The sequence below is a fragment of the Drosophila arizonae genome, chromosome 5 (assembly GCF_054131065.1).
Source record: "Drosophila arizonae isolate 15081-1271.41 chromosome 5, UAZ_ARI_1.0, whole genome shotgun sequence".
NCBI lineage: Eukaryota > Metazoa > Arthropoda > Insecta > Diptera > Drosophilidae > Drosophila > Drosophila arizonae.
The window spans coordinates 14875909-14903906 of NC_142925.1; the positions used below are offsets into that span (position 1 = coordinate 14875909).

Here is a 27998-nt window from a genome sequence, read left to right on the forward strand (position 1 = left end):
GAAGCAATAAAAAAACATTTAATTTGATTTTATTAAAATCAATAAAAAATGTATATATTTGACAAATATTGTGTTGAATTATGTACGTATCCATCATTTTCTGAGGAAGGGGAACTCCGAATCCTTTTTTTATGCGCCTGTCATTCTTTTTATTGGATCATCTGAAAATAACAATAGATTAGAATTCTGAAAGCCAAGTGAGTAGAATTTTTTAGTGATATAGCAAAGAAAATTGTAAAACAAAAAAAAAAAACAAAAAAAAAAAATCAATGCTACCAGAATTGGACTTTTAGTAGCAGTCCATAAAATAATTAAATAATTATGCATTTCTTAATAGGTTTTATTTTTATATGATTTAGCCATCTGAAATCGATTAATATATGAAAATGTCTGACTATCGTTAAACGACGCATCAAATGGAAATGAACGCAACTCCTGATGAATTGGTATCGGTAAACGCAGCCATCGATAGCATCGATTATTTCTATATGATATTTTTACAGCTATAGTGTCATCAGCAATCCCATTTTGCTTTCGTCAACAAATTGCTTGAATATTCCATAAGGAATACGGTTTTCGGTTTAATATGAGAATGTATAAAAACAGAAAGTTTTATTAATAACAATTCTAAACAATTGTAAATGAAATGGACGTGGACGACAGTTTTTATGGTAAGTTTTCGTCAGTGTTTGATAAAACAGCGTTCAATGAAATGCTACACACTGACACCATTCACCTGTAATAAATACAAAATCGTATTTAAGCAGGCTAGCGTGGGAGACATGAATCAATGCATTAAATAAATGGACCAAATGTGCATTAAATAATGGTATTGTTTTACATTAATATGCCGCTTGCTTTAAAAGTTTTTTTTTTTTTTTGTTTTGTGTGTCAGTTCATTGAGTTTACTTTTATTGATAACGTGGAATTAAAGATAACATTAAAAAGGTGATAACATTGTAAAACCTTGGTCGAATCCGATCGCAACGTGTGTAAACGTGATGACAAATACTACTACGTATCATGAAATACACGCCTACAAATGCACATGCATGCATATACATGAATATACATTAATTACAGTTACCTACATATTTATACATATGTATATGTGCAGGAATTGCATTTTGATTGATAAACAAAAATATCGACACACATCTAATTTGCGTTCTATGGGAAGCTGAATAGCAATTTGAAATATTTTTATAAATCCAATTAGAGCATGAAAAAACCCGGCAAAATTATTGGCACACAAATATCGATTTTCTTGATTTGCCATGAGCCAGTGGGCGTAGTTAAATAAGACTACATTACTGTTTTGTGGGTATAAGTATGTATACCCTAAGTACACAAATTAAGTTCACGTAGAAATACATACATACATATAAGTATGTGTTAAGACTTGGCTCTATATAATTTTCATTAAAAATTCAAAATAAACCATTTATAAACATTTTTATGTATTTATGGATTTTTCTAATTCATTTAATACAATTATTTTATTTTAGACGAACTGTCGTCCTTTATGTCATCTCCAAGTGGCTATGACATAAATCATCATGATTTTGACGATATTATAAGCTCAACTGTCTCGCACCTGGATTCTTCTTTGGACCTTAATACCTTCCTGCCGCAAGATCGTGGCACTTCACTGAACAACGATAATCTGTTCTCCGATTTGTTTCAGTCGACAACAGATAGCCATAATGATTTGGAGCTTAACTTCGACAACCTATCGACAACAACAACACAGAGTTGGAATGTCGACCGAACATCGTTGGGATCCTCAATAGATGCTTCCAGCAATTTGATCAATATCTGTGAAGATAATGCAGAAATTGAGAAATTAACGAGCGGCAATCTGTTGGAGCACATTCAAGATCGCGATACTCCTTCGCCAACGGACAGCTGTGGCAGCTTTAGTGGCAGTTCAACAAGTGGCGTCCACAGCGACACCTCCGATGCGTGGCAGAACAGGCAACAAGAACAAAGTCATATGGCGCCTGCCTCATTTAATGTGTCGCAGTTTCCAGTACCATTTGCGCAAAGCTTTACCAATCGAAATGAAGACAGTATTCAAAAGAGTTTGCAAAAGCCACAATTTGCAGCATCAGTTGTCAATAATCAGGAGATTATTGGCAAGTCCGTCAACAACTCGGCGGTGGTTTTGCAAACCACTTTGGAGGTGAAAAGTGCACCAATCGTCACAGGGCTCATTCCTGTCAATGTGAATGCGAGCCTCCCTGCCAAGTCTCAGAAGCCGACTCGAGAAAAGATTATAGCTGAGGCAGCAACGGAGAACGTCGGAAAAACCAAAACCATATTCCTCTCCACAAATGACTACAAGGCGCTCATGGATAAGATTAACTTGAATGGCTCTAAGGGCGCAAAGATCAATGGCAGTGTCAAAACACATATTCCAAAGATCGTAATGAAGACAGGAAATCCTAAAATAAAAGGCCATCAAAATGTTGACGCCTCCACATGTCCAACTCTCACACAGAGCCCGTCCAACATTGTCAAGAATCAGAGTCAACTTCCACACTCCAATTTAAAACGGGAAATCTCCATGGAGTCGGAATCATCGAATTTCCATTTCAGAAACACAATAGACGAGAAGATGTTCAAGAAACAGCAGCGAATGATTAAAAATCGGCAATCGGCGTCAATGTCGCGCAAGAAGAAGAAGGAGTATGTCGTCTCATTGGAAACGCGTTTGCATAATCTGGAGAAGGAAAATAGTACACTTAAGGGGGTAAGCTCTCTCCCTCTCTCTGTATATTACTTACAGAACTTAACCAATATCTTTTCTTACAGGAAAACTTGTCGTTACGCAACCAGCTTGTTGCTTTAGCCAAAACATGCAAGTGCCGCAAAGGTAGTGTATGTGAATTTGTATTGCATTCGTTGAACTCCAATGCGCGAACTGATCAACACGTTAAGATCGCTCCGAGGCCAACTACCAAAAGCTTTAAACAGCATATGAATGCTGCGACGGTTAAGAAAAATATCGCCGTGCTGTTTGCGATGGCTTTCATGGTCACATTGAATGCCGGAAACTTTCAATCATATCTAAGCAAACAGAATCTGGAGGCAGAAAATACAGCCGCCGTCACGAGCGACTCGAATGTTGTGAACGAGCCCGTTCCGATAGGCCGTCGTCTGCTTTGGGTCGATACGGAAGAGGAGTACAACGAAAAGCTGAACCAAAGCAATCGTCCAGCTGAGGCAATAGCTCCTCCACCATTACACTTTCTACGGCCGATTAGTCGTGGCCCCAATGTTACGAAAAACGACCATTGGAATGCCACACAGCCGTCTCGGTTTAATAGAGCAAATGATCCGCCACCCTTGACCTACCCTTCCTCAGCTAAATGTAATGGTTCTTGTGCTAACTCTAGTGTCAACCAGTCGGAGTACTCGCGGTTGGCATTAAATTTGGAAAAACTGATTAATACGAGTGGATATCACAAATTGGGCATGAATTCAAAATATAACATTGACCGGGATAACGCACATGGCTTTAAGTTTTCGACAGACTATTTGGAATTACCCGATATGGCAAGAGAGACTGCGACACTTGGCAAACGTAAAAGCTTTTTGGGCTTTAAGGAAACGATACCGGATATTGAACAAAAGCAACGGAAAATTGATTTAAGCAGCAAAAACACTCTTAACACAAGCGAACCGATTCATCTATTCAAGGCAATCAAACGACAAGAGGATACATTTTATGTTCTTTCATTGAATACAGATCACATACTTCTATCGCCTTCCACATACAACAAGAGTTCTCGCCCCAAAATGTCGTTGTTGTTACCAACTGGTGAACCGTCGCCGAATGGCGACATTATGATGATGCAAGTCGACTGTGAGATATTTAATACAAAGGAAGTGGAGCTTAAGTCTCACATGATACCGGCCAGTCTTCGGCCGAATATAACGAAGTGGCAAATTAAAGCAAAGCCCACCTCCATGAATGCCAACAGCAACAACAGGACGCTGGGCAGCAGCAAGTTTCTCGACAGGTCGATAAAACACGAGAAGCCGCGGGTTCGAACATACTTCATGGTTGGACCCAAGAACCAAGCAGCTGCAGCTGCCTCACAGGAAAAGCCACGATTAGTGGAGCTCAACAAAAGCATGGTTAATAATAATAGTAAGGTACTCACAGTTGACTTTGACTCACGTTTGAATGACTAATCCATTTAAATATATATATCCGGGATTGAGTCTTGGTTTATATTTCATATTTCAAATGTTTAATGTAATTTTATATGTGTGCAAGTTAAATAAATAAATCTGAAAAAGTCTAGCGACTACTAGTAAATCATTTTACTTATTAAATAAGGCGGTCGGATATCTAAAGTAATTTTTTTAAACATGTAAGTATATTCCTTATATAAATATATCGTTTCTCCATAGCCAACGTTTTTCATGCTAAATTTATCGATAAATTTTATATAGTTCATTTTAATTCTCGCAAGTATTCTCTTCGTACGAATAGAAATACAAAGAAAGTTATCGATATCCGAAAATAGGTCCCCAACATATGCAATAATTTTTTGTCAATTTACAATTAATTTTTTATTCTTTATTGCCAAGGAATTTTTTCAATTAAAACATTTATCGAATACTTTATAATAAGAAATAGTAACAATGGTCAAAAAAATTATATGATAAACTAAATTATTAAAATAAAAAAATTATAATAAAAAAAAAAAATATATGTATATATACATATGTTACGAAATACAAAAAGTATATACAGCTATTTCCATTTTGATAAGTAATTTAAATATGTCAAATAAATTTTGTTGCCTATCGATAAGTCAGACACTAAACGCAGTTAGTGGAAACATAAGACGAATCAACACTGTGAAAACAAACTCGTTCCATTTTAACTAACTAGTTCGGTTTGTTGTGACAAAATCAAAATGATAATTTAATTTTATCTTATCACTTAATTTAAAAGAAATTAAAAAGCTTATTGTTGAATGCTATTGACTTGTGAGTGAATAAATGTAAGTGTGAAAATAATTTATTAATACCGCATGTGTGCAATTTCTGCACACCTAACATCCATGCTGGGACACATACACACATGTACTCACGTACATATGAATGTGTGTGTGTGCGTGTATTACTTAAAAGTGTACCAAAATAATTATTGAATGCACGCCGCCGTCAATACGTATGTTTTTTTTTGGCGGATTTCATTATTGCAAACATATACATAAATGCTAAGTTGTGCTCATATAATATTTAATGTGCGATATACGTAAAAGTTGGCATTTCTATATTTTGTTATTTCAACATCAATTAAATCAAATCTAAATTGTTCACGGCATAGGTAAGATTATGGAGGATATTTCTTCAAAGGATACTCAATGCCGTGTTTATATGGTTTGCATAACTGTGCCATTTTGTTTTACCATTTTCCCATTCTGGCGCGCACATCGGTACCATGATAGAGTCTAGAATTCTTGTGTATGTCTATAGATCCAATATTTTAGTCGTCACAAATGTGTACTAGTCATCAGTATATTTGCCAGTTCTTATAAATATGACACGATCCAAAGATATGTTTTTTTTTTATTTATGGTAATACGCCCCCTGAAGTTAAAGTTTGTTAAAGGAAATATGATAATACTGCTCCCAAAGTAAATGATTATTAGATTATAGAGTACATATTTAAAATTTTCATAGGGATTGGATAGAGACATATAGCTAAATCGATTCGATTGTATTAAGTACCGGCGGTAATGACTTGTAATATATAAATTTTGGTAAACTTTTAGTTGAAATGCTTAAACAATATCATAATATTTTCATATATATTTTCTTTTAGAATTAAAAAAATGTCGGTACATTATAAATTTAAAAGTACCCTTAACTTTGATACAATAACATTTGATGGACTTCACATTTCGGTTGCTGATTTGAAACGGGAAATTATACTGCAGAAACGACTTGGTAAAATCATAGATTTTGATTTGCAAATTACCAATGCCCAAACTAAAGAAGGTAAATCTAAATTAACACTGGATTGTATATTCGGATATTAATATTTTGTTTTTATAGAATATAAGGATGACAATTTTTTAATACCAAAAAATACTACGCTAATTGTTGCGCGAATACCGATAGCGCATCCCGTTAAAAAAGGCTGGGATCCACCACCTGACAATGCTATCCCCAATGTGTCCTCAAGCAAGCCAGAAAGCCTTAATATGGATCTATTTAAAATGCAAGGAAGTGAAGAAGAGAAAATACAAGCTATGATGATGCAGAGCACAGCAGATTATGATCCGAAAACGTGAGTATTTTAGGGAAAGAATAAATATCAAAGTATTATTTTCTTAATTATTACTTTAGCAATTAAGCATTGAAAGTAGTGCTTTCCTTTTCGAAATTTCATTTCGCTCAGCATTTAAAGTCTGTGTAAGATACTGTATTTTAATTAAATTTGTATTTATTTATATAGGTATCACAGAATTAAGGGACAGTCTCAAATTGGGGAAGTTCCTGCTTCCTATAGATGCAATAAATGTAAAAGGGGTGGACACTGGATTAAAAACTGTTCCTTTGCATCTGGAAAAGAGCAATTTGAAGTCAAGAGAAATACAGGAATTCCCCGATCATTTAGAGGCAAACCAGAGATGTAAGTAATATTCAAAGTTACAGAATGAGCTGTTATTAATTTTAAATTATAAAATGATACTGTTTACATCACCCATTAGAAAACTAGATTTTATATTTATTTTTTAATTATTAAAACTTTGTTCTTTTTTTTATTTACAGAACAACAGAACCAGAAACATCTAATTTTGTAGCATCTAATGAGAAAGAACAAGAGATTCCGGAAGATTTAATTTGTGGCATTTGCCGGAATATTTTTGTTGATGCCGTAATGATACCATGTTGTGGCAGTTCCTTTTGCGATGATTGTAAGTATAAAATAATGACAATATTCTAAGGCATTATATTGTTTAATAAATTACATTTTAAAATTCTATATATCCTTTTATTTGGAAAACAAACCTAAATAAATATTCTTTTAATTTGCTGTATAATTTCAGGCGTTCGAAACTCACTGCTAGAATCGGAGGATAGCGAATGTCCAGACTGTAAGGAAAAGAACTGTTCTCCAGGATCATTGATTCCAAACCGTTTCTTGAGGAATTCTGTCAATGTTTATAAAAACGAAACTGGAAACAAAGCATTTAAACCTGGTAGGATATGGAATGATTATAAAATATATTAAATTTAAAAATTTCTCAAATCATTAATGTATACTTAATATATCTTTAATACTAATTTTCAGTTACTAAACCGAGTAGTACGACTACTGAGAAAAAAGAAAGTGTTACTCGGGAACCCGAGGACTCGAATAATCACGCGGAGCAAGTGGAACAAAGCAATGTGCCTCCAGCTAATAATACAGAAGAAGCCAGTGCTGACAAAGCTGCTGTCTCAATTACGGAAGCAACTAAGAAAGAGAAAGATAAATCAGACTCGGACTATGAGGATAATATAACAATAAAAATGCCACACAAGGAAATTGATACTAATTTCGTCAGTGCTGATAACAATAAAGAGCAGGTGAGCAAATTATATCTATATGGTCTTATAGACAGTCAATTAAGAAATCTAACTATTTCTAATACCATATGTAAACCTTGTATATATAAAGTGTTAAACATTTACTTACTTACTTATGTTCTTTATCTTTTTAGGTGCAACCTTCGTATCAGCAAATACCAGCTAGCAACAATGCAATTCAGCGGAGGGACGGCAACTATGAATATAAATCGGATATTGAAATGAAACAAGTTCCATATGCTAAAAATGATAACGTCAAGCCTCAAAATGAACGAAGTCTGTTGCCAACTCCGATTGGGACTCATCATAAATATGCGAACATGAACATCAATGATCAAAGGGATAAGCCTGTAGTCAATGCCGATCAAGGTCATCGCATGGGGCATTATAAGCCACCGTACATTCAACAAATGCCCCGATGCCCCACAATCATACACATGCCTCCATACAACAATGGCTATAATAATATGCAACATAGGCCACCAATGAGGTAAGTTAACTAATCATTTCTGCCTTTCACTAAATACCAAAGCTTTAGCTGTATGATGGATGGCATTAACTATCATATATATGCCACTATTCATATATCATAGAAGCTGACCTCATAAATTATCTATAAATTATAAATTACATTAAGGGTCGACCGTCCAACTGTCTGTCTGCTTGTATATTAACTCTTTAAAGATTTACTTTTTCCTTCAGGTGATTAATATCTCAAAGCTGTTGTAAGCATTATCGATATAACTTCATAACTTGTTTGATTCATAGCGAGCTCTAGTATCCACGACATGCAATTTGCAACATGCAACCTGCAGTTGTTAAGGTGACAATGACGAATGATTCTCTTATTAAAAGGAAGACTTGCAAGCAGCAAGCGCATTTCATTGTGTATCTTTTTTATATTTAATAAACAAAGTGAAGAAAACATGTCTATAATAAAAATAACTGTTGAGACAGCAGAAAACTTAACAACAAACATTAAATCATAGAGAAAATTTTTTAAAAATGTCTTATTTCATTAGATAATATAGATATATGTTTAAGATAATTGATGAATTATGTAAATATTATCGGATAATTAAAAACTTAAATAGTACAAATTATTTTAAAGTATAGTTTTATATGAGTCGTTTAACAGAATTAATGAATATGTGCTGATTGATTTAATTAATAAACCATGTGTCATCAAAACTTGTCCTTAACCTAAAATCTAAAACTCCTATTTCATATCATAAAATTTAAAGGCGATTAGAATGATCAATTATCATAATTTTTAAACTAAAAGCTCAAATATAAAAACTCATTAAAAGTACAACATTGTGATGTATATTATTAAATTGAATTATAAATATTAGTAATTTATTAATATTGTATAATATTCATAATTTATGAAAATTTATTTTTAAAAGTTTTTTTTTTTTAATAAAAAAAAAAAAAATTAATATTTTTGAATAATATTGCGAACTTCTATTTTTTTACAGCTTTCCACATTATCAAAGCCAGCCTGTGCATCCTATGAATCCATCATATATTCCACCTGGCAATATCAATATCAATCCGTCGCAAACATTTCAGTCATCTAATTTGGCCTCTATTTATCAAGGAGTCGCGGCTAAAGTTGGCACTGGGTAAGTTAAATGTTTCCTAACATTTTAAATTATCTATTAATCATAAGTTATTCACTTCTCTGTAATGGGAGACTTGAACCCATATTGCCTCCTCTCCTCATATATCATTCTTTCATATTCCATATAGTGATAAATTATAATTTACCCACCAATTGCCTTATAAATAATATGTACATATATATTTTGCAGACTTATTGATGATCCACTGGAAGCTTTTAACCGAATAATGAAGGAAAAAGAAAAGCTGAAAGTAGATCGTCGCCGCAGTCCAGGCCATCACCGATCTCGATCGCCAGGCAGACTGCGACATCGCTTCAAATCACCGGTGTATGATCGAGGCTCGTCGCGGGAGATGATCAGCAATGAGAAGCGAGCACGTTCGCGGGAGAGAAAGCGCGAATACAGCTATGAGAGACGACAGAGTCGTGTGGGACGTCATTCGAGCAACGGATCGAATTCGCCAAGCGACAAGAAGAAGAGGTTATTTATTAAATTAAGGGTTCTTCTATAATTTATACATATTTATAAAATACTGATACTGCCATTTCGAAATGAGAATATGGTTTTAAAAATCATATTAACTGATTGATATTAGCCAATTAGCTGATTCGATTCGTGCTCATCTTAAGCCAGATGAAAAATACGCTTATTAATATACGGTTCGTTATTTTCTAAAATAAAACAATAACTGTTACTTAACTACTTCGTAATCTAATTACTGATGTGTTGACAACGACCTTTTTTTATCTGTTAAATGGTAAAATTTGTATAATGTTGATTATTCAATTGAATTTAACTTGGTTGATTTTTCAATTCGAGTTTATCCAGTAATATAGACAATTTTATTAACAAATAAAATAGTTATTTTTAACTCATTTAAATAAGAACTGTCCGACTGTCTGAATGTCTGTCTGTTTATTTAAACGAAACGAATGAAATCTAAAAGCGTTTCAAGGCCACAAAAATCTCTAATCAATGCGCTGTTGCTGTAGATTCTTTTTTTTTTTTTTTTTTTTTTTTTTTTTTTTTTTAGAAATAATTTTGCTTCATTTATTGCGCAAGTAATTTTTATTTTTAATATGTGCATGTGTAGACTCTTTGTTTCATTGTTATTTATTCAGATTCCACAATTACAGTTATTTCGATCTGTGTTAGCGATGCCCAGGATTGTTGAATAATTAAGAACACATATACTTTACTTAAATATAACGATATTATTAATGATCTTGATGATGATGAATACTAAACTAAAGCTTTCCCTACCAATTCTGCCTGATCGTTTTCAAGCAGGCAGTGGCTCGATATAATAGCTTTTAGCTCATGTAGTTGGGATTCTTGGGGCCAGAAAGACGCTCTCTATACTTGATCCACCTCCTGCATATGTTTTGTCCCTAATTGTGTCGATCTGAGCATTTGCTAGAGATAAACATGCAGCACTAATAAATTCTGAGATTGACATAAAGTATCTTAATTATAATTGATATATCTAATTAATTAATTGGCAATTCTTCATTTCAATTTCAATTATTATTATTATTTATTTTATTTTATTTAAAAAGAAAACAAATTTTTAAAAATTGTTTTTTATTTTAAATTCAATTTTATTTTGCAAAAAATTTGTTTATTTAATTTTTAAAATTATTATTTGAATAGAGTCAAATAGTTCTTTTACTGTACAAATGTGGAACAGCCAGCAAGCCCTAATAATATATGTTACACACAATATATGTCATTATTAAATTGATTATGATTTCGATATTATTAGCCTGTCTGCCCCAGTGCGAATCAGACTTTATTGCTGGATTCAATGGGCACTTAGAACCTGTTTAACTAAATACTCTACTGAATTCTGGTTCCACATTTAATTTAATTACTTATTTTTGCTGGTATATTCCAAAGCCCATAATATTATGAATTTTTATAAGTTTGTTGCTCTTGACATTTTTTTGTTTGTTTTAATTTATGAAGTAAGTACTGACGATTTCCTTTAACTGCTCAAGCTGTTTAGAAACCTATTATATTATCATTGAATATAATCTTATTATTTCGTTACTTTACAAGTATACTTTCTTAAATTAATAAAATTGAATTGAGAAATAGTATATATATCACAGAAGATATTAAATAATTAAATTTTATACAAATACCAAAATATATATAAGTTCTGATCGAATATACATACAGGTATTAGTGGATACTACGCGTTTCTCTTGAATAAGACATTCCATTTGAATAATATAAAAAGCTTCAAACTATCGTCAAGTATTGATTATATCTAAAGAGCGTTTTCACACGGTTGAATTCAACTACTACATATGTTTATTGGGTCTCTTTACTTTTTTCCAATTGATCAGCATTTAATTATGATTATTTGTGTAATCTCTAATTTTTATTTAAAAATATTATTTTTACCCTATTTCTGCTACACTAACCAAATTTCTCGCTTTTATGTTAAAAATTCAAATCATTCAGACTTATATTCTTGACCTTTTACAGCGTTGCAGTTTTTTTTCATATTGAATATGATTACGGTGTTACCGAAAATCTCTCCCACCCTTCTCCATCTATATTCAGTTTTTCATCATAACTTTAATTTATAATAATTAATCATTTAAAGCGACACCAGCCAGATGTTCTTTTTGGGATAAAATAATTTTTAATTAATTAAACTCTTATATTATTATCAGCATATGCTAGGAGCTAATAGACCAATCCAACTACTCCAGCTACTGCATAATGGTTTGTAATTTTCAGGTTCAGTTAATCTACTTGTTGATTTTTCATATCTTAAATAATAGTTGTCCATTATGGTTAAAAACACTAAGTTTTATTTTTACAGCATTTTCGTATTAAAAATTAACGGCATACAAGGTAAACCTAGTATTTCTTATAGCAAAGGAGGAGTTTATAAGGCAAATTATTTCAATTTTCCATTTTTCTCAGTATTTGTATAAAAACAAATAAAATGGAATACTCTAAATATATTTGTAATTATATTTTGTTGATTATTTTAAAATTTTATTTAAATTGATTTTATTTATTTTTTAGGTATGTGCATCGGCGTTCGCCTTCACCCAAGTCCAGTTATAGGCCCCGGACCCGGGAAAAGTCATTGCCTAAGCAGTATCCAATAAAACTAGATACAGTTGAGCCGCCGCCTCCTGGCTTTGAATCCTTACAAATAGAGAGTTTAAATGATAATGAAATAAACATAAATAATAAGAAAGAAGAACAAGATGTCGATAGAAATCTTAATGAGCATAATACTTCATTGAAGAGGCAGAGGCATTATAGTAGGAGTGTAGATATTAAAGCAGTTGAGAACTGTTCCAGAAGTTTAACGCCACCGACCAAGTCAAAGGCTCCGAAGATAGCTAGAACTGAGGGTGCCGAGACGTACGAAGGGTCCCCGAAAACTCCCGATCGCAGAGAGCAAAGCATAAAGAGATCTGAGAAACGCTCAAGTAGCCGAATGCTGAGTCCAGAGAACGGTAGGGATACTGTCAAGTTGCTGGAGCATTTGGAGTCGAAGAGCGATATGGGAAAAGAGAACAGTCTTAAACTTAATCTTCAGCTGAAAGATCGAAAAAAGAAGAAGAAAGATAAGTCAGAGCGGAAGAAAAACAAGAAGGAGAAGCGCGACAAGAAGGATAAGAGCAAGAAGAGTCGCTCAGGGAGCATAGAACCGATACCAGAGAAAGCCTCTGAGATCAATCCAAGCGCAATGGATGTGTGCGACGAGAGCATTGAAAACTATTCAAATAATCATACTCAAAAGCTATCCGATTGTAATGATCCGCATGAGATAAATAAAAAGGAAACTGATTTGAGCATGGAGGTTACGGATCCGGATTTAAATAGAGAAAGTCTATCGAATATAGTGAGTGAACCTAATGATATCCAAGTATCAAAATGGGAAATGGACGATAATAATTTGGGCAGCAACCCAGCAGATTCCTCTAAAAAGAATGGCTCCAGCAAGATGCAAGAACATTCAGAAATAACATCCGATGTCATTCGCAAGGCAGAGAATGCAATTTTTGCCAAGGCTATTAACGCTATTAGGCCAGTCGAGTTTAAAGTTCTTATAGACTCTAAGCATAGCAGTAAGGAACCCTCGGTATCCGTTAAAAGTAATCAGAGAGATCGCTCGCATTCCCCCAAGTCGACTAATAAATCAGTAAAGGAACGTTTAGGAAACAAAGTTGTCAGTGAACGACATTGTTCGTCGGAACGATCGAGGACCAGTCGTCGAGAGAGTCCGGTGAAGAATTCGAGTGATGATCGACATAAATATAGTTCGACAAGCTATAGCTCTAGGAAAAGAGAAAAGGACTCCAGAGAGCGAACTACATCAGAGCGTAGATTTGACGAGCATAGAAATCGGGATCGGTCGAATGATCGTGAATCACATGTAAATACTACACACAAGGATTCCCATTACAAGGACTCTCACAAGCATAGATCCCAATTGAAGGACAAGCCGTCGGAAAAAGATAGTCGAAGTGACCGAAATGATCGAAGTGAGCGAAATGATCGAAGTGATCGAAGTGAACGAAATGATCGAAGTGATCGAAGTGATCGAAATGATCGAAATGATCGAAGTGATCGAAGTGAACGAAATGATCGAAGTGAACGAAATGATCGGCAAAGGAAATACGATTCGGATCGCAGCTCTCGTAAAAGTCCTAAATTGGGAGAAACACGATTAGTTTCCGCAGTTACGACCCTGATTTCTAGACCCTGTCGACCGGACAACCCCTTTCGAAAATTCGATGAAAACATTTCGAGTAGTAATAAGGCTTCTAAATACGATAGCCTAATCAAAGGAGATGTTACTCCACCCAAAGCAGATCATGCTGAATACAAGAAACGAAAGGATAAGAAAGTCAAGAAACTGAAAAGCCTAAAGAAATGCTCGTCATCCGAATCGGTAAGAAGTGAAAAACAGAAAGATGTAAAAAGCAAAAAAAAGAGTAAAATCTTAAAGAAGAAGAAAAAATCCAGAAAGTAAGTTTTTGAAAATGGAACCCCCAATAAGTCAAAACAAACAAAATACGAGGGAAAAAATTATATATAATATATATATTTAAAATTATACAATATTTTATAATAAAATAAAAATAAAATCTATCTTATGTACATAAATATTATTGTAATGGAATTATGATTTATTTTTCCTGGGATTCAGGTTTCTTTTAGTTGTATTTCAGAAATTATGCTGAGGCATTATCGATTTTGGAAATTTAAAGATCAAATCCAGATGTGAATCGTGGAAATTAAAGGAAGAAATGAAATAACAACTCTCATGTGATAAATATTCTCCAAATTAAATAGCTCTTATTTTGAGTTCGTTGCAATGGAGCAATGGAGCTTATTAAATAGATGAAACACCTTAATCTCTACGAAATGGAATTATTTACTAATAACAATATTAATCTGTTTAATTTAAACAATTTTTTCTGCAGTTATTGAATGCAGGAAAAAAAAAAAAGGTGGCCGTCAGTTAAGTTGATTTACGCGACCATAAAAACCCAAGAAGTTGTTAGATAAACTGTATGAATAATAAACCAGTAAGAGCGCGCTAGTATTAAGTGTGCGACTTGGAGACACCCTGAACTTTACGCACAGACAGATGACTTATTGGACGCTGCCTTATGTCTGTTCCCAAATATTAGTAATGAAAAATTTATAACTACCAAATGAACTTCAGACAATTAATCCTACGATCATTTGGTTATAACTGGTTCTTAAACCCATATACCCTATTCCAATGAGTCCAGGGTATACCAATCATATTAGCTTAAAATTCCATGTCATTTTTATGATGTTAATCAATGCTTATTGTCTTCTTCAAACATCTTTAGCTAATTTTAATTTAAGTAATTAATTAGTTAATATGAATTGTAGTTTTGTGCTGCGTTTATGACTATTATCAGTTAATTAAATATTTGTTTACTTATTATTTAAAAGTTCTTTGATCTATAAGTTCGCTAAATTTTGGTTGTTTTGGCTTATAATTAAAATAAAACTTTTGTTTTTGCGATTTCACTTTTGGCATAACAAAAAAATATATATATATATATTGATTATTAACTAATAATGTGTGATATTGCCAATATGGAATTTGACCAATTAGAGCGTTGTTAATTGTTTTTGTGCTCCATATTAATAAATAAACGTCACTGCTTGGGCCAGACATTTATCAAATTTTTAGATCATGCCTTATAAAAGTGCTTCTCTTTGTCAACAAATTAAGTTGAAATTGAAAATTTTTATAAAAATCTCTCTAGGTATATATTTTGTATATACGCTTTTTTTTATTGCAAGCAATGTACATAATCGCTATGTTATGTAAACGCTTAGTTGTTTGTGGATTATGAGCTGAAAATTCAACCTTAAACCCCATTGCATACTTTACGGATTGCAGTCAGAGTACATAGATCAGTGGGAGCTGCATATTGAAGATTTCAAAAATAAGTATGCAGCGAAACTGAAATATGCAAAAAAGCTAATGCGACTTGTGTACTATATATGTAAATAAATATTTCAAATTATAATCCCGAAAATTTGAAAAGTACCAAATGTAAAATTACAAAATGTGCATTCATAATACATTTTTACATGCATTCAAAAGCCAGACTCTAAGTCTGAGAGAGAGAGAGAGAGAGAGAGAGAGAGAGAGAAGCGTTTTATTTTGTAGCTTTAAGCCGTAAGCAAGATTCGTAAACAAATTGCAAAACTAGTTTTGCCTGAATTAAAAATAATACAATTGAAATCAAAACAGAGACAACACCGACACACACACACGCGCAAGCATACATCAGTGTGTGTGTGCGAGTGTGATTAGCCTTACAAATGCGAAAACCAACTTGAATAAGCAAATGCAGAAGCGGCTGTAAGTTTATATATATTTGATCATAATTAATAGTTGATATATTTATAGCCTAGGCTGGGCATTTAAAATAAGCATATATAAAATGCATAAGACATACATATATAGCATATACTATATATGTACGTATGTAAAAACCACTCTCACTTTCGTTGGGGCACAGTAAACGAGTTCCACTTTTGCTCTCTGTGCCGTGGTGAGTTACACATTAGCGCTCTGTGTTGTGTGGTGTGTGGTGTGTGGCGTGGTGTGTGCTGCATGGTGAGTTAGCCGTTGTGTTGTAAAGCTGCCCGCTTCTGCTGCTGCTGCTGCTGCGGCTGCGGCTGCGTATTGCTGTTCCGTTAATTAGGGCCGAACTTTCGGTGAGCTGCATTTCAGCTCAGACAAATCGAGATCTAAGCACGTCTCGGCGGGTACAGAAAAGTTTCACCTACGGATATGTGCGGTTGTGAAATATTAAATACCAGAGTTATACCATTCACAATTTTGCTACTCAACAATTACTGTTGACCGTCATTTGAATACTATGTATATCAAGATCAAATCTCGCAGCTCGCTGCTAAAATTATAATAATAAAAAAATACGCAACAGAAACAAGATTTTTAATAACAAGCGTGAGAAGGAGAAGGAGACAGAGAACGAGACAGAGAGAGAGAGAGAGAGAGAGAGAGAGACGGAGATAGAGGGAGAATGTGCATGTGAAGTCATATGTACATCCATGGTACAATCAAATATATTGTTTTGTGTGTCTATTGAATATCATAAATAAAGGCAATAAATAACAATTATTCAAATATCTATATAGTTATATGTGTTTGCGTGCGTGTGTGTGAATACAAGTAAACCTATATGTCTTACATAGCAACTGGTGCAGATCAAATTTTATGAAAGTAAATTGTTTTATTTTTTTTTTTCCTCCTTTTAATTAATAATCAAAGTTGTTCGTGCTGTATTAGCGAAAAGCTCGCTTTTTGTCTACACCAAAAAACAAAAATTTGCAGAGAAAAAAAAAATAAAAGAGATAATATTTATTGGCAAAGATCTACTTGTACAAGCAGTTTGCTTTGAACCAAATATTCGTAACTTTTGCTTCGCTTATTCTCATAGTTGAGTTATTAAATAAACAAAAAACAAAAACAAAAAACCAACAAAAAATAATACATATATATCATATATTTATATTGAAATTTAAGCTCATTGCAAGTAATATAAAAGTGGTTTGAGTGGTTCGTGGTTCGTGGTTCGCCGTAATGTTACCCTTGCATAGACAATTCAGGGGCGGGCTGTCTTTTACTGTTATTCTGCTGATCGCGAATATCGTATTGACCAGCCAGAGGCTCCCATGCAGCGCATTGGCAGCGAGCAACATCGCCAGCGGGACGACGCGCACTGCTCCGGGCAATGGGAATCTGAATTTGCGTCTGGCGCTGCCCCGCACCAGCGCCAGCCAAATAAACAGCGCGTCTAACGCTGCAAGCTTTAAGCTTGCTGCAAAAACATTAAACTCAACGCGTAATGGAAACTTGCGAACGAGGTAAGGTATCTTTTTTCTTATATTATTTTTTATAATTTTGTATAATATATATTATACTCAGCCTCACACACACAAACACACAGACGTTGATGTAAATGTATTTATTGTAAATATTTTTTTACAAAACTTGAAAGCATTTGATGTGAGTGTGAATAAACTTATGTACTTATGTATCGCGCGCTTTAGTGTGTGAAATCAAATGGTCAAAACAAAAGATTGCAGCAACAAACTGGTTTTTTGCACACACAGCCATAGACACGGGCACGAGCACGAGCGGACTGTAGCCATCATAGACACACACCACTGTACTATGAATGGAAAAAGAAAATAAAATACAATGATATGCTGAATACATGTGATACACACACACATACTTACATATAGCTCGCATAGACTTATGTATATATGGATATTACATGGCAACCAAAAGAAATATATCGAACCAAATATTCAATAAAGAGAAAAAACTGAAAAACTGAAAGCAATTGTAGCTAGGAGAGTTAACAATTATTTGTTTAAATCAAATTCAGTTGAGCTACTAAACAACTTATTCAATAGACACAATAATGGGTCGACTTAATTGTCGATTGTGTAATTGTCTTATGTTAGACCGAAACTCCGACCACTTCAAGTAGAGCTGCGCTCCGCCGTGGGCTAAAAGCTAAAACAAAGGTCAAAATGTTTATGTGAAAAAAAAAATGATATGATGCTGGTCATTCAATTAGCCAATATCAATTTTGACTTTGGATTGAAATATTTTAATTTTTTAATAATTTATATATATGTATATTTAAAAAAAAAAAAATAAGCAAATAATGAAAATATATGTTTTATTTGATTTTATATTACTAAAATATTTTTAATATAATATAAGCAATTACAATAAATTTTAAATGTATACATATTATGATAATTAATTGACAAAATAATAACTCAATTTTTTTAATATCATTTAAAAAAATTATAATTAAAAGTTAACTGAAAAGGTATTAAAGTTTTTGAACTTTTTATTTAATTGCGATATAAAAAAGTATAATTAAGAAATAACTAAAATTAATTTTAATTTTATTTTCATTTTGATGCCAATTATAAAAAAAAAATTATGATTCAGTTTATTTACATATTTAATGATTTGGAAATAGTTGATATATCTATAATTTCAAATTATTTGTAATTATATTTTAAATTTAAATTTAAGTTGATTTTATTTAGTTCATGCCATTTGTAACATATTTATGATTAAGCAACAAATATTTATAAACAAATGATATATAAACTAAAGTCTTTAAAACTACTGTTGGCTATTTACATATTTTCCAAGTTATTTATTTTATTTGTCATTCGCATAATTAAATCTAAGCTAACTGCGGGTAGGTCAATAACTTAGATAGACAAATTGATGATAAATTCGGATGCTAATTTGATTTGATTATATAAAACAATATGTTAATTAAATCTATTATTTTAAACTATACGTAAAATATATATTTATATACAAGTTTTATTTTATGTTTGAGAAACAGAATTCAACATGCATGTCAACTCTTAAATACATTTACATATACATATAGGCAACTATATGGTATAAACAAGTAAGAACGTTGCAGTCAGGCGTTACCAACTGCAGCATACTCATTCACGGTCCAAAAATTGCCAGATACATTTTCAGAACTACTTTAATTGTTCAATTTTGGGTTTCTAGCTCTAAGATTGTAAAAGATACACCCCAATGGGCGTGCATATATACGTCATATTCTATTGGCTGGTTTTATATGGGTTGACCAACGGACATTGCAAAAACGCAATATACTCACTTCCCTTTCGTGAACGAGTATAAAAACCAAATGTAGAGCTGCTGCTGCTGCTGGTGCTGCTGCTGGTGGTGCTGTCACATGCGTTTAACGCTCATTCCTTCAATTCATGTGTCCACAAAAGCATTTAGGCCATTTAGCCATTTAGCCAATTGCGAATTGTGTGTAGAGCAGCTGTGAGAGCAGCTTTTTCTTCTCGCATTTTCTTAGTATAGAAAAAAATGCGCTGTTGTTCAATCTCTTTCGAAATAACTTTGTGATCTTTATGGAATTTGCAATTAAGTTTTGGCAAAAACAAGGGTGTGTACTGAACGAAAAGAAAAAAAAAAAACAACAACTATTAACTAATGTAGGATAGAAAAAAATAGCCACGTATCTATCCATGTTAACTAAACCATATAAAAGAGATTGCATAATGGAAATTTCTAGATATGCTTGAACAAAAATTGGTTTGTAATTGCGAGAGAGCGATTACATGCTATAGACTTCATTTATAGTCGAAAATATGTTCATTTATGCTTTAATTAATAATTTTTAGATGTTACAATAATGTTGTTGAGAAAATGACGAAATGAAATAGAAATATTTCAGAAATGTGATCCTTTCTTAAGAAATGTGAGCCTTTCTTTAGAAATGTCAGCCTCTCTTAAATACCTGTGTTTAGATCGTATCAATTTTGATGTATGCTTACGTCAATCCCTTCTAAATATAGAAATTCTTTTGAATACATTTTATTTATATGAGCAATGCGAGAATTCGCCTCACAATAACCGTAATTGTATGGAATTTATTCTTATTATTTGAAAAAACCAGAAACTTCTAGATATAATTACAAATGAAGAAAAGAACCCGGCTTACAGACATATAATAATGTAATTACATTAAATTAGTTTTGTATATAAAATGGGTCAAATTACTAAACTATTTTTGCATTTCCTTTACGTATTTCTTTCGCAAAGCTCAAAGCATTTGCCCAAGTCTTTTGTTTAGCTCGTACAATGGTGTTTAGTATCCCTTAATTGGGTACAGGGTATAAAATGATTTGTGCATGAACTGCTCTATAAGTGCGGCTGTTGATTGGATTGCGTACAGACTGCTGACTGCTGGAAAACCGGTCTCGGCTATGCGCGAGAGTGTGGGAAATGGGCAAATAAAGCCAAACTGCGCTGTTTATGACTGTTTGCTGGCCAAAGTGAATGTGATGCAAATTATTAAATTTTTCTGTTCATGGCACAGCAGCAGCCGTAGTAGCAGCAGCAGCCGTAGTAGCAGCCGCAGCCGCAGCCAGAGCTATTACTATTGACATAAATCTAGTTTTTTTTTTTTATTATACTTTGATCTATTCTTATGCAAAATTGGGATAGAAGAACAAGAGTAAATTGCCCCTTTTAGTAGTCTAAAATTATATTACAAATTATTATACTCATTCACGAAAGGGCAATAAGAATATTGGTTTATTGCAATTTCAGTCCGCATTATAAATGGGTATATTGGTTTTGTAGAATGTCTGAATGCAAGCCATTTCGCCGCTCTTGAAGTTAAAGTCTAAATTACTGTTAACATGCTCTATTGATTTGCATTATATAATACATTTATATATTAAATCGGTCTGCCATCGTTTGGGGCGGTGAATGAGTATGCTGCAGTTGTTAACGACCGATTGCAACGTTCGTACCTGCTTAGTATTGCCATTAACAATATGGAATAAAAATATTTTCCCATTATCCAAGGCGGATACAAATAAAAATCTATATGTTTAATGATTATGCAAAGAAAATTGTGAGCTGCATTAAGCTCATTTAAAATTTGATTTATTATTGGCTTTAAGTTAATTCATCAATGAGATAATCATTTTTTATGGTTTTCATTTCAACTATTTCCCCCCTAAGGTCAAGCAGTCAATGTTAATAACATTTATAAAAATATATATTTTGTATAATTAGATTAATAAAATTTGTATCTTGTTCGGATGCCAAGAAGAAAGGTTTTTATTTTGGTAACAAGCCAAATGCCGGTTGTAGCCGCATGACCAAAAATTAATTTAGACAATGAAAAAGGAAATTAATATATGCGAGGTCTGCTTAAAAATTACTGCAACTTTGTGTTGCTTCAACAAATTTTTAATTAATAATAAATCGTAGATCCAACTTGGTTTATTGACCAAAAATAATCGAGTTAAAGGTTTTGGTTGGCAACTTGTAGCGGGAAATCCGCTATTTCCTAGGTCATATATTCCCTCAAGACTAGGCTTACCCTTACCCGATTTGATTTATGTACCCAAGAAACTATTTCTCACAGTTCAAGGGCAAAGGCTGTCAAGCGAAACGGCATCAAAGAGTGTGACTATAGTATACAAAAGGTTTATATAGAGCTCTATGTACTGAAAGAGCTTTCTTGTATATGCTATAAAAGAAGCAGAAGAAATAGATTAAGAAGCTGACAAAGTATAATAAAATATTTTATTGTGCTTAATGACCCAACTGTCTAGGTTTTGATGTGAAGTCATTCGATTCGCTCGCTTCTATAGCAAATAATAAAATATATATATGGATATAGATATTTCGATCTATTTCGAGTCACAACCTTGCTCTCACTTACAACATTACAATGTATTACAATGCACTTACTTTCTTCTGCATTGTTGAGTTATAAGTTAATTAGATACGAAGATAAGGCTTGTTAATCTTAGATGTTACCGCTGATCAATTAACTTATTCATTTCTCATAGAAAGCGTAAAACCAAATGCTTTTGACAACAAATATGTTGAATTGAATGGGGGAAGCCATAATCAAAGATGGTTTCAGGCCTCAACTTGTTGCAAGATGCACGACGTCGAAGAAGATAATATTTGTTAACTTATCGATTAGCAATTGAGTTTGAAATATGTCAATCATTCAGCGTTAGAGACATATAGACAAAGAGAGAGACAGAGATAGAGTAGCTGTGAGATACCCTGTATAAAGCAATCAAATGCTTATGGAAACTTTGAACTACATCGAGCCACCTTTCTTTTTGTTTTACTTGGCATGATTTATCTTCTCTCAATCTTTTTTCTTCCCTTTCCTTATATCGGATTATACATTTTTCTGCTGTTTCCATGTATTTGTGCTTATTATTTATGGGCATAAATAAATAGAGAAACATATATATATATAAATTTTTACCTTTTCATTTCCTCTTTTAGTTATCTCTTCCTATTAAATATGATATATGATATGGTGTGACATGATTATGTACGACAGACGTGTTTACATATAAAATTATGTTAATTGTATACGCGATTTGATTGTGTATATAAAAGACAATAAAGTCCGAAATCCAAGTGTTAAAATTATTAGGATATGCGAAAATTATGTAAATAAATATATAAAAAGTGTGTATATAAGATAATATATATATATTTAATATAAGAGTGAAAAAGTATTAATTAAGAGTAATTAGCATAAATTCCAATACTTCATTCCACTCATATAAAAAACATATATTTTCGTTCCTTTGCAGAGAACAACAATTGTTGAGTATATTTGAAATAATTATAACAACGCTCGAAGGGAAATTGAAGCGCATCGATAATCTGGGCAGATCCGTTGAGGATTTAATGGGGCACATAGAACTACTAGAAAATCGTGTCACAAATAATGTGGAAAAGACAGAAGAGGCGCTGTCGAAACTAAGTAGCCTGGATTCCAAGCTGTCGAATGTCGTTTACATTATGCCCGAGGTGACTGCAGAGAGTGAACTGAATAAGCCGAATCCGAAAATTTCAGCCACCTACCAAATCGATAGTAGGCTGGTCAAATTGGATCAGAAAGTCAGCGATATTGATCTGAAACTGGAGGTCTTGAAGACGCAAATCGATAACAACTTCCTGCAAGTGGACGAATTCAATGCGGAGGCAAGCGAGAAGAAGCCAATTACCATGAACATCGTTGAGATCACAAAGGCAATGACTGCCGAGGTAATGACGCATGTCTCAAGCGAAGTCAACCAGCTGCGCGACTCCACGGATAACATTGACAAGAAGCTGCAATTTCACATCAATATCGAGTCGGAGAATATAGGTCGCATGCTGCGCATGATGAACGACATTCATGATGCTGTCGTGGATCATCATGAACAGCTGAATGGATTCAATGTCACCACAACTGCTTTTCCAGCCATCAAATCCAGTAAGATCGATGCTCTAGTTAAACAGATGCGGCCAATGGTATCGGTATCTGAGAAAATGGACGAAGTCTGGGACGTTGTGGTGGGTACAAAGTCTTCGGTGGATCATCTACTGCCCAAGTCGGATGCGCTGCTAACGCAGACGCAGCGGCAGGAACGTGCAATTGGCGAAATCCATCAGGATCTGAAAACCAAAACGAATTTAATAATTAATAACTTGGACATGGTTGAGAAGCGACTAAAGAAGCAAGAGGATGATGTACAAATACTAGCACAAAGGCCAGTTCCAACGGAGCTGCTAGTTGATCCAACCATTGATCGATTGGTCGAGTACGATCCGAACAGGTAGGAACATTTTTATTATATCAAAGAATTTCTCTTCAACTTATCTTTTCCATGTAGGTTTTCTGTGATTGATGAAAGTTTGACTGACTTGAATGAGCCAGCCACAACGCCCACACCCACAGCCCAGTCCACGGCATATAACAGCAGTACAACAGCTCTATATTCCACTGTGAGCACGTCAACGGGTCATTCGACCTCATCGAGCAACACTATTAACAGCACGTCTAATGGAACTTCAACCACATCGGCCACAACTACTGCATGGAGCTCGACACCTACGAAATCGGTATTTCGTAAAGGCGGCATTATCTTTCCCAGTGTAAAGAACAAACCTGCTGTCGTCAACAATACCCTGGCCAGTGATATCTATACTCTAAAGGATGTCAAGGTAAGGAATATAACTTTTAATATATAGTAGAAGAAACCAAATTTAGAACAGATCGTCCCTATCAATAGAAAGGAATCAGTAAGGAATAGTAAGTAGAACGAACTCAAGACGTATTCAAATGTGTTAAAATTTGTTTAATATTTATGCTATGATTAGGTTAAGTTAAATACAATTTGAGATATGATTGATGTAAGTAAAAACATCGGAATGATTTCACACTGTCTAAAGCTCGTCCCTGGGCATCTTCTCTTTGCACGAGCAAGTGTAGGTGGAGTTGACTTTCTCCATGCCCTGCAGCACCTCGATAGGTGACACCAGGCGAGTGCTCCACTCCTTAAATAATACTATGTGATAGCAGTAAATATGTTGCGGCAAGAGATTCTCTTCGACAAATGCGCGTGCATTCGTTACGATTTCCTTAACACGTAAATCATTTGCTCGGGCCCATTCGATCTTCTCAATTACGTCGCTCAGATCACGCTTGATGGGCACGAAATGCTTATATGGCACCAGCTTGCTATAAAAATGCTCGTAATAATGTGAGTCCTGTTTGAAGACCAAAGAGCCGCCTGCTAGCAAATAAGGCAGACGATAGGCCGCAACAGCGCCGTCAATGTTTAACTGATATTTATACTGGAAAGAAAATTAGACATAAAGATATTAGCATAGAAAATTATGAAAAGGTAATAGTACGTTACCTTAAAGAAGTCCATAAATGATATGTGCGGTACTTTGGGACCGTATTTATGTTCCTCATTACGGAAAAAGAAGAAATTTGTTATGGAGGCATTGATTGCATCCGGGTACTTTCTAGCCAAGTCAATCAAATCCAATCGCTCTCGTCGCGAATCTCTGCCACGAAAGAAGGCCTTTTCCTCTTTGTCTTCCCATAAATATTCATCTTTCTGAACAGAGAGCATATCCAACATAACTCGACCCATATTCTCAATAGTCGATTCCGTAATATCATATGTTGGCAATGTTATGTCGTATGTGTCGTCACTGCCGCACCATGAAAAAATTGGATACGGCCCTGAAGTTCGCTGTTGACCTCCCTTCTTAGATAGCGGCCAATCGCCAAGATTTAGATAAAACTCCATATCGGGCAGAAGAACAACTCGAGCTAAAGCAGATAACGTAGCATCCATAAACATCTTGAAGCCCGTGTATTTGCCATAGCAAGTTCGCCAAATTTGCTGATTCTTCACCACATAGTGGCACAGAGATATACTCTCGGGCGCATTATATCGTTTCAATAAATTAGTTCGAATGGCGCTAAAATTCACGCGCTTAAACGAATGCAAATCCCAGGAGATTTGTTTGTCCTCTGTGAAAGCGGCACAATCGTTATTTAGCAGCCAGAGATTCAGCTCCTGCGGACAATAGCAGCGCTCCGAATAGACTTTGTTCCGCATCAAATAGGGCGACTGTGCCACATGGGAATTATTATATAGCACATTAATCTCGAGATTGTCGCACCAATCGGCAATCGTGTAGCGCACAATTGTCGATCCATCTGCGCGATCAATCTGGTTCAAATTGTATCGGCATTTGCCGTGCGGTGAGTTTCCATTGATATGAACATGGAATTTCAGATATGTACGTGATTCGAATCTGCAATACAGGGAAACAGTTTAATACTTTAAGGGCTTTGACTTTTTTTTTTTTTTTTTTTTTTTTTTTTTTTTTTTTTTTTTGTTATTTACTTTTTCCCGTTTGTATCGACGGCGTGAATGAAAAAATATCTGGCCGGCAACACGATATCGTCCGGCTTAAGTCCCGGGCCCCACACAAGTGTTTTTCTGACATCCACAATTTGTTCTTCGCATGCGGAGAATCTCAAAATAAATATTACTGAGCATATTATTGCGGTTAATATAAACATTTGCACTTTTCTACCCAAACAAATCGTTTAAGAGTGACCGAACTTTTTAATGCTATAAATATCGATCGTGAAAAAATACTGCAAAGCAGATGGGAATTATGTACATTAGAAATTTTGGCCATGCGCGCCAAACACAAATTTGAAAAAAAAAATCACTTTTAAAACGTACGTTTGAATCGTAACTTTAACTAATTATATTGTTTATATAATTGCATATTTCCAGGGATTCTCTTGTGTAGATATCTTAAATGCTGGCATGAAACAATCTGGAGTATTTTATCTACAAATTCGTGGCACAACATATTGGTTCTTAAAGGTGTACTGTGAACAGGGAATTGCGGATGGTGGATGGACGGTAAATAATTCTTGTTATTGATTTTTCTAATAATGGAATAATTAATTAAATTTCTCGAATCATAGGTCATTCAGCGTCGCGATGATTTCGGAGAACCACGAGAAAACTTCAATCGTGATTGGGCGGATTATAAAAATGGATTTGGCGAACCTAATAAGGAATTTTGGCTAGGCAACGAAAATATTTATATGCTAACGAATAATGAAGACTACGCACTGCGCGTAGAACTGGAAGATTTTGAAGGTAACAAGAGGTAAGTTGATTTATTTTCTTAATTTTAAATTAAAATTACTTACTGACTGCAATTATTTTTAGATATGCTCAGTATTCACACTTTAAAATACACTCTGAAGCGGACTATTACAAGCTAGAAATTGATGGATACGAAGGAAATGCTGGCGATTCATTAAATGATCCATGGTATGGATCGAACAATAGCCCGTTTTCCACGTACAATAAAGACAATGATAGAAGCTCGCTCAACTGTGCAAGCATGCTGAAGGTAAATACAAATGTGAACTCCAAATTTTACAAAAGCTTATTCACTATTATTACTTTGGTTTTTCAGGGCGGTTGGTGGTGGAAGTCCTGCGGACGCGGCTTGAATGGACTATATCTGCATGATCCACAAGATTTAACCGCTCGACAGGGTATTGTATGGTTCCGCTGGCGGGGCTGGGATTATACTTTAAAGAAGGCCACTATGATGATACGTCCGAGGATGCCCCAGCCACAGACTATTACCCTAGGCCCAGTGACTGCGTCTTAGAGTTTCTTTAATTATTCTAAATGTAACGTGAAACGTTTTCTACTGAGAGACAAGAATTTCTGTTAGGTTATGATTGTTCGTCCATATAATAGCAAATCATGCGTTATAGCCAATTTTAAATGAAAGAATTCTCTAATTTTAACTTGTTACCCTTAAAAATAATAACTTATTTTTATTAATTTCATATTGTAGCGACATAAAACTAGATAATTATTTTAAAATTGTTCAGTGACGTTATAAGTATTATTCTTAAAACGCTGCAATCATCCCATACAAATTGTAAATATAATCACTGTTAATCTGTTTGTATCTTATTTATATAAATGAAGTGATTTGTTTAGAAAGTGGGGAAACTGTCAAACAGCAGACACACAATATTAATGCTTGATATTGGGAAAGATCTTATGGTTGATTAAGAAATAAGATAAAGGTAAGTTTTCGGTAAGCCGTTACAGATAATCGATATTTTAATGGAAATGACGTAATGGAAAGAAAATTTTTAATTACTTACGTTGCCCGCGAAATTTGAAGCTTTCTTATGACTACTGAGCTTATGCATACCAAAAAATATGTGTGTAGACAAATTATTCATGTTAAATGAATTGAAATGCAAA

The 27998-nt window shown here is 34.0% G+C and overlaps 4 protein-coding genes across 11 annotated transcripts; 3 read left to right on the plus strand and 1 right to left on the minus strand.

Moving 5' to 3' along the window:
- Positions 1-495: 495 nt before the first annotated feature.
- On the plus strand, positions 496-4330 carry Atf6 (bZIP_ATF6 domain-containing protein ATf6). The gene is made up of 3 exons (XM_018010003.2): positions 496-671; positions 1509-2755; positions 2818-4330. The coding sequence occupies exons 1-3, from the start codon at positions 647-649 to the stop codon at positions 4201-4203; spliced, it is 2658 nt and encodes an 885-aa protein (XP_017865492.1). The 5' UTR covers positions 496-646; the 3' UTR covers positions 4204-4330.
- A 533-nt stretch (positions 4331-4863) lies between these two features.
- snama (something that sticks like glue) lies at positions 4864-14392 on the plus strand. 2 transcript variants are annotated; one of them, XM_018009986.2, is made up of 11 exons: positions 4864-5024; positions 5852-6027; positions 6085-6319; positions 6488-6664; positions 6805-6950; positions 7083-7235; positions 7328-7605; positions 7740-8095; positions 9087-9233; positions 9423-9713; positions 12282-14392. In XM_018009986.2, exons 2-11 carry the CDS (start codon positions 5862-5864, stop codon positions 14245-14247), a joined length of 3915 nt encoding a protein of 1304 aa, XP_017865475.1. In that variant the 5' UTR covers positions 4864-5024; positions 5852-5861; the 3' UTR covers positions 14248-14392. The 2 variants fall into 2 exon arrangements, with proteins under 2 accessions (XP_017865475.1, XP_089326224.1); XM_089470098.1 differs by lacking the exon at positions 4864-5024 and adding an exon at positions 5152-5353.
- Positions 14393-16451: 2059 nt separating this feature from the next.
- On the plus strand, positions 16452-27698 carry LOC108617368 (uncharacterized). 7 transcript variants are annotated; one of them, XM_089470105.1, is made up of 8 exons: positions 16452-16850; positions 17323-17663; positions 22977-23987; positions 24045-24375; positions 26484-26615; positions 26681-26868; positions 26931-27117; positions 27184-27698. In XM_089470105.1, the coding sequence occupies exons 2-8, from the start codon at positions 17380-17382 to the stop codon at positions 27382-27384; spliced, it is 2334 nt and encodes a 777-aa protein (XP_089326231.1). In that variant the 5' UTR covers positions 16452-16850; positions 17323-17379; the 3' UTR covers positions 27385-27698. The 7 variants fall into 7 exon arrangements, with proteins under 7 accessions (XP_089326231.1, XP_089326233.1, XP_089326234.1 ...); XM_089470107.1 differs by having other exon boundaries at positions 16452-16656; positions 17068-17663; XM_089470108.1 differs by having other exon boundaries at positions 16452-16656.
- On the minus strand, positions 24495-26313 carry LOC108617369 (protein O-glucosyltransferase 2-like). The gene is made up of 3 exons (XM_018013155.2): positions 26082-26313; positions 25074-25989; positions 24495-25008 (listed from the first exon to the last, which is right to left on the minus strand). Exons 1-3 carry the CDS (start codon positions 26258-26260, stop codon positions 24598-24600), a joined length of 1506 nt encoding a protein of 501 aa, XP_017868644.1. The 5' UTR covers positions 26261-26313; the 3' UTR covers positions 24495-24597.
- Positions 27699-27998: the final 300 nt, after the last annotated feature.

Excerpts from the sequence above, each read along its gene's own strand:
- Atf6 (XM_018010003.2), top strand. The coding sequence starts at position 647 with ATGGACGTGGACGACAGTTTTTATG. Across the intron at positions 672-1,508 it reads CGTGGACGACAGTTTTTATG|ACGAACTGTCGTCCTTTATG; the intron begins GTAAGTTTTCGT and ends ATTTTATTTTAG. Across the intron at positions 2,756-2,817 it reads AAAATAGTACACTTAAGGGG|GAAAACTTGTCGTTACGCAA; the intron begins GTAAGCTCTCTC and ends CTTTTCTTACAG.
- snama (XM_018009986.2), top strand. The coding sequence starts at position 5,862 with ATGTCGGTACATTATAAATTTAAAAGTACCCTTAACTTTGATACAATA. Across the intron at positions 6,951-7,082 it reads CAGTTCCTTTTGCGATGATT|GCGTTCGAAACTCACTGCTA; the intron begins GTAAGTATAAAA and ends GTATAATTTCAG. Across the intron at positions 9,234-9,422 it reads GCGGCTAAAGTTGGCACTGG|ACTTATTGATGATCCACTGG; the intron begins GTAAGTTAAATG and ends TATATTTTGCAG.
- LOC108617368 (XM_018013154.2), top strand. The coding sequence starts at position 17,380 with ATGTTACCCTTGCATAGACAATTCAGGGGCGGGCTGTCTTTTACTGTT. Across the intron at positions 17,664-22,976 it reads AATGGAAACTTGCGAACGAG|AGAACAACAATTGTTGAGTA; the intron begins GTAAGGTATCTT and ends GTTCCTTTGCAG. Across the intron at positions 26,616-26,680 it reads TTGCGGATGGTGGATGGACG|GTCATTCAGCGTCGCGATGA; the intron begins GTAAATAATTCT and ends CTCGAATCATAG.
- LOC108617369 (XM_018013155.2), bottom strand. The coding sequence starts at position 26,260 with ATGTTTATATTAACCGCAATAATATGCTCAGTAATATTTATTTTGAGA. Across the intron at positions 25,990-26,081 it reads GTCGATACAAACGGGAAAAA|ATTCGAATCACGTACATATC; the intron begins GTAAATAACAAA and ends CCTGTATTGCAG. Across the intron at positions 25,009-25,073 it reads CATTTATGGACTTCTTTAAG|TATAAATATCAGTTAAACAT; the intron begins GTAACGTACTAT and ends TTTTCTTTCCAG.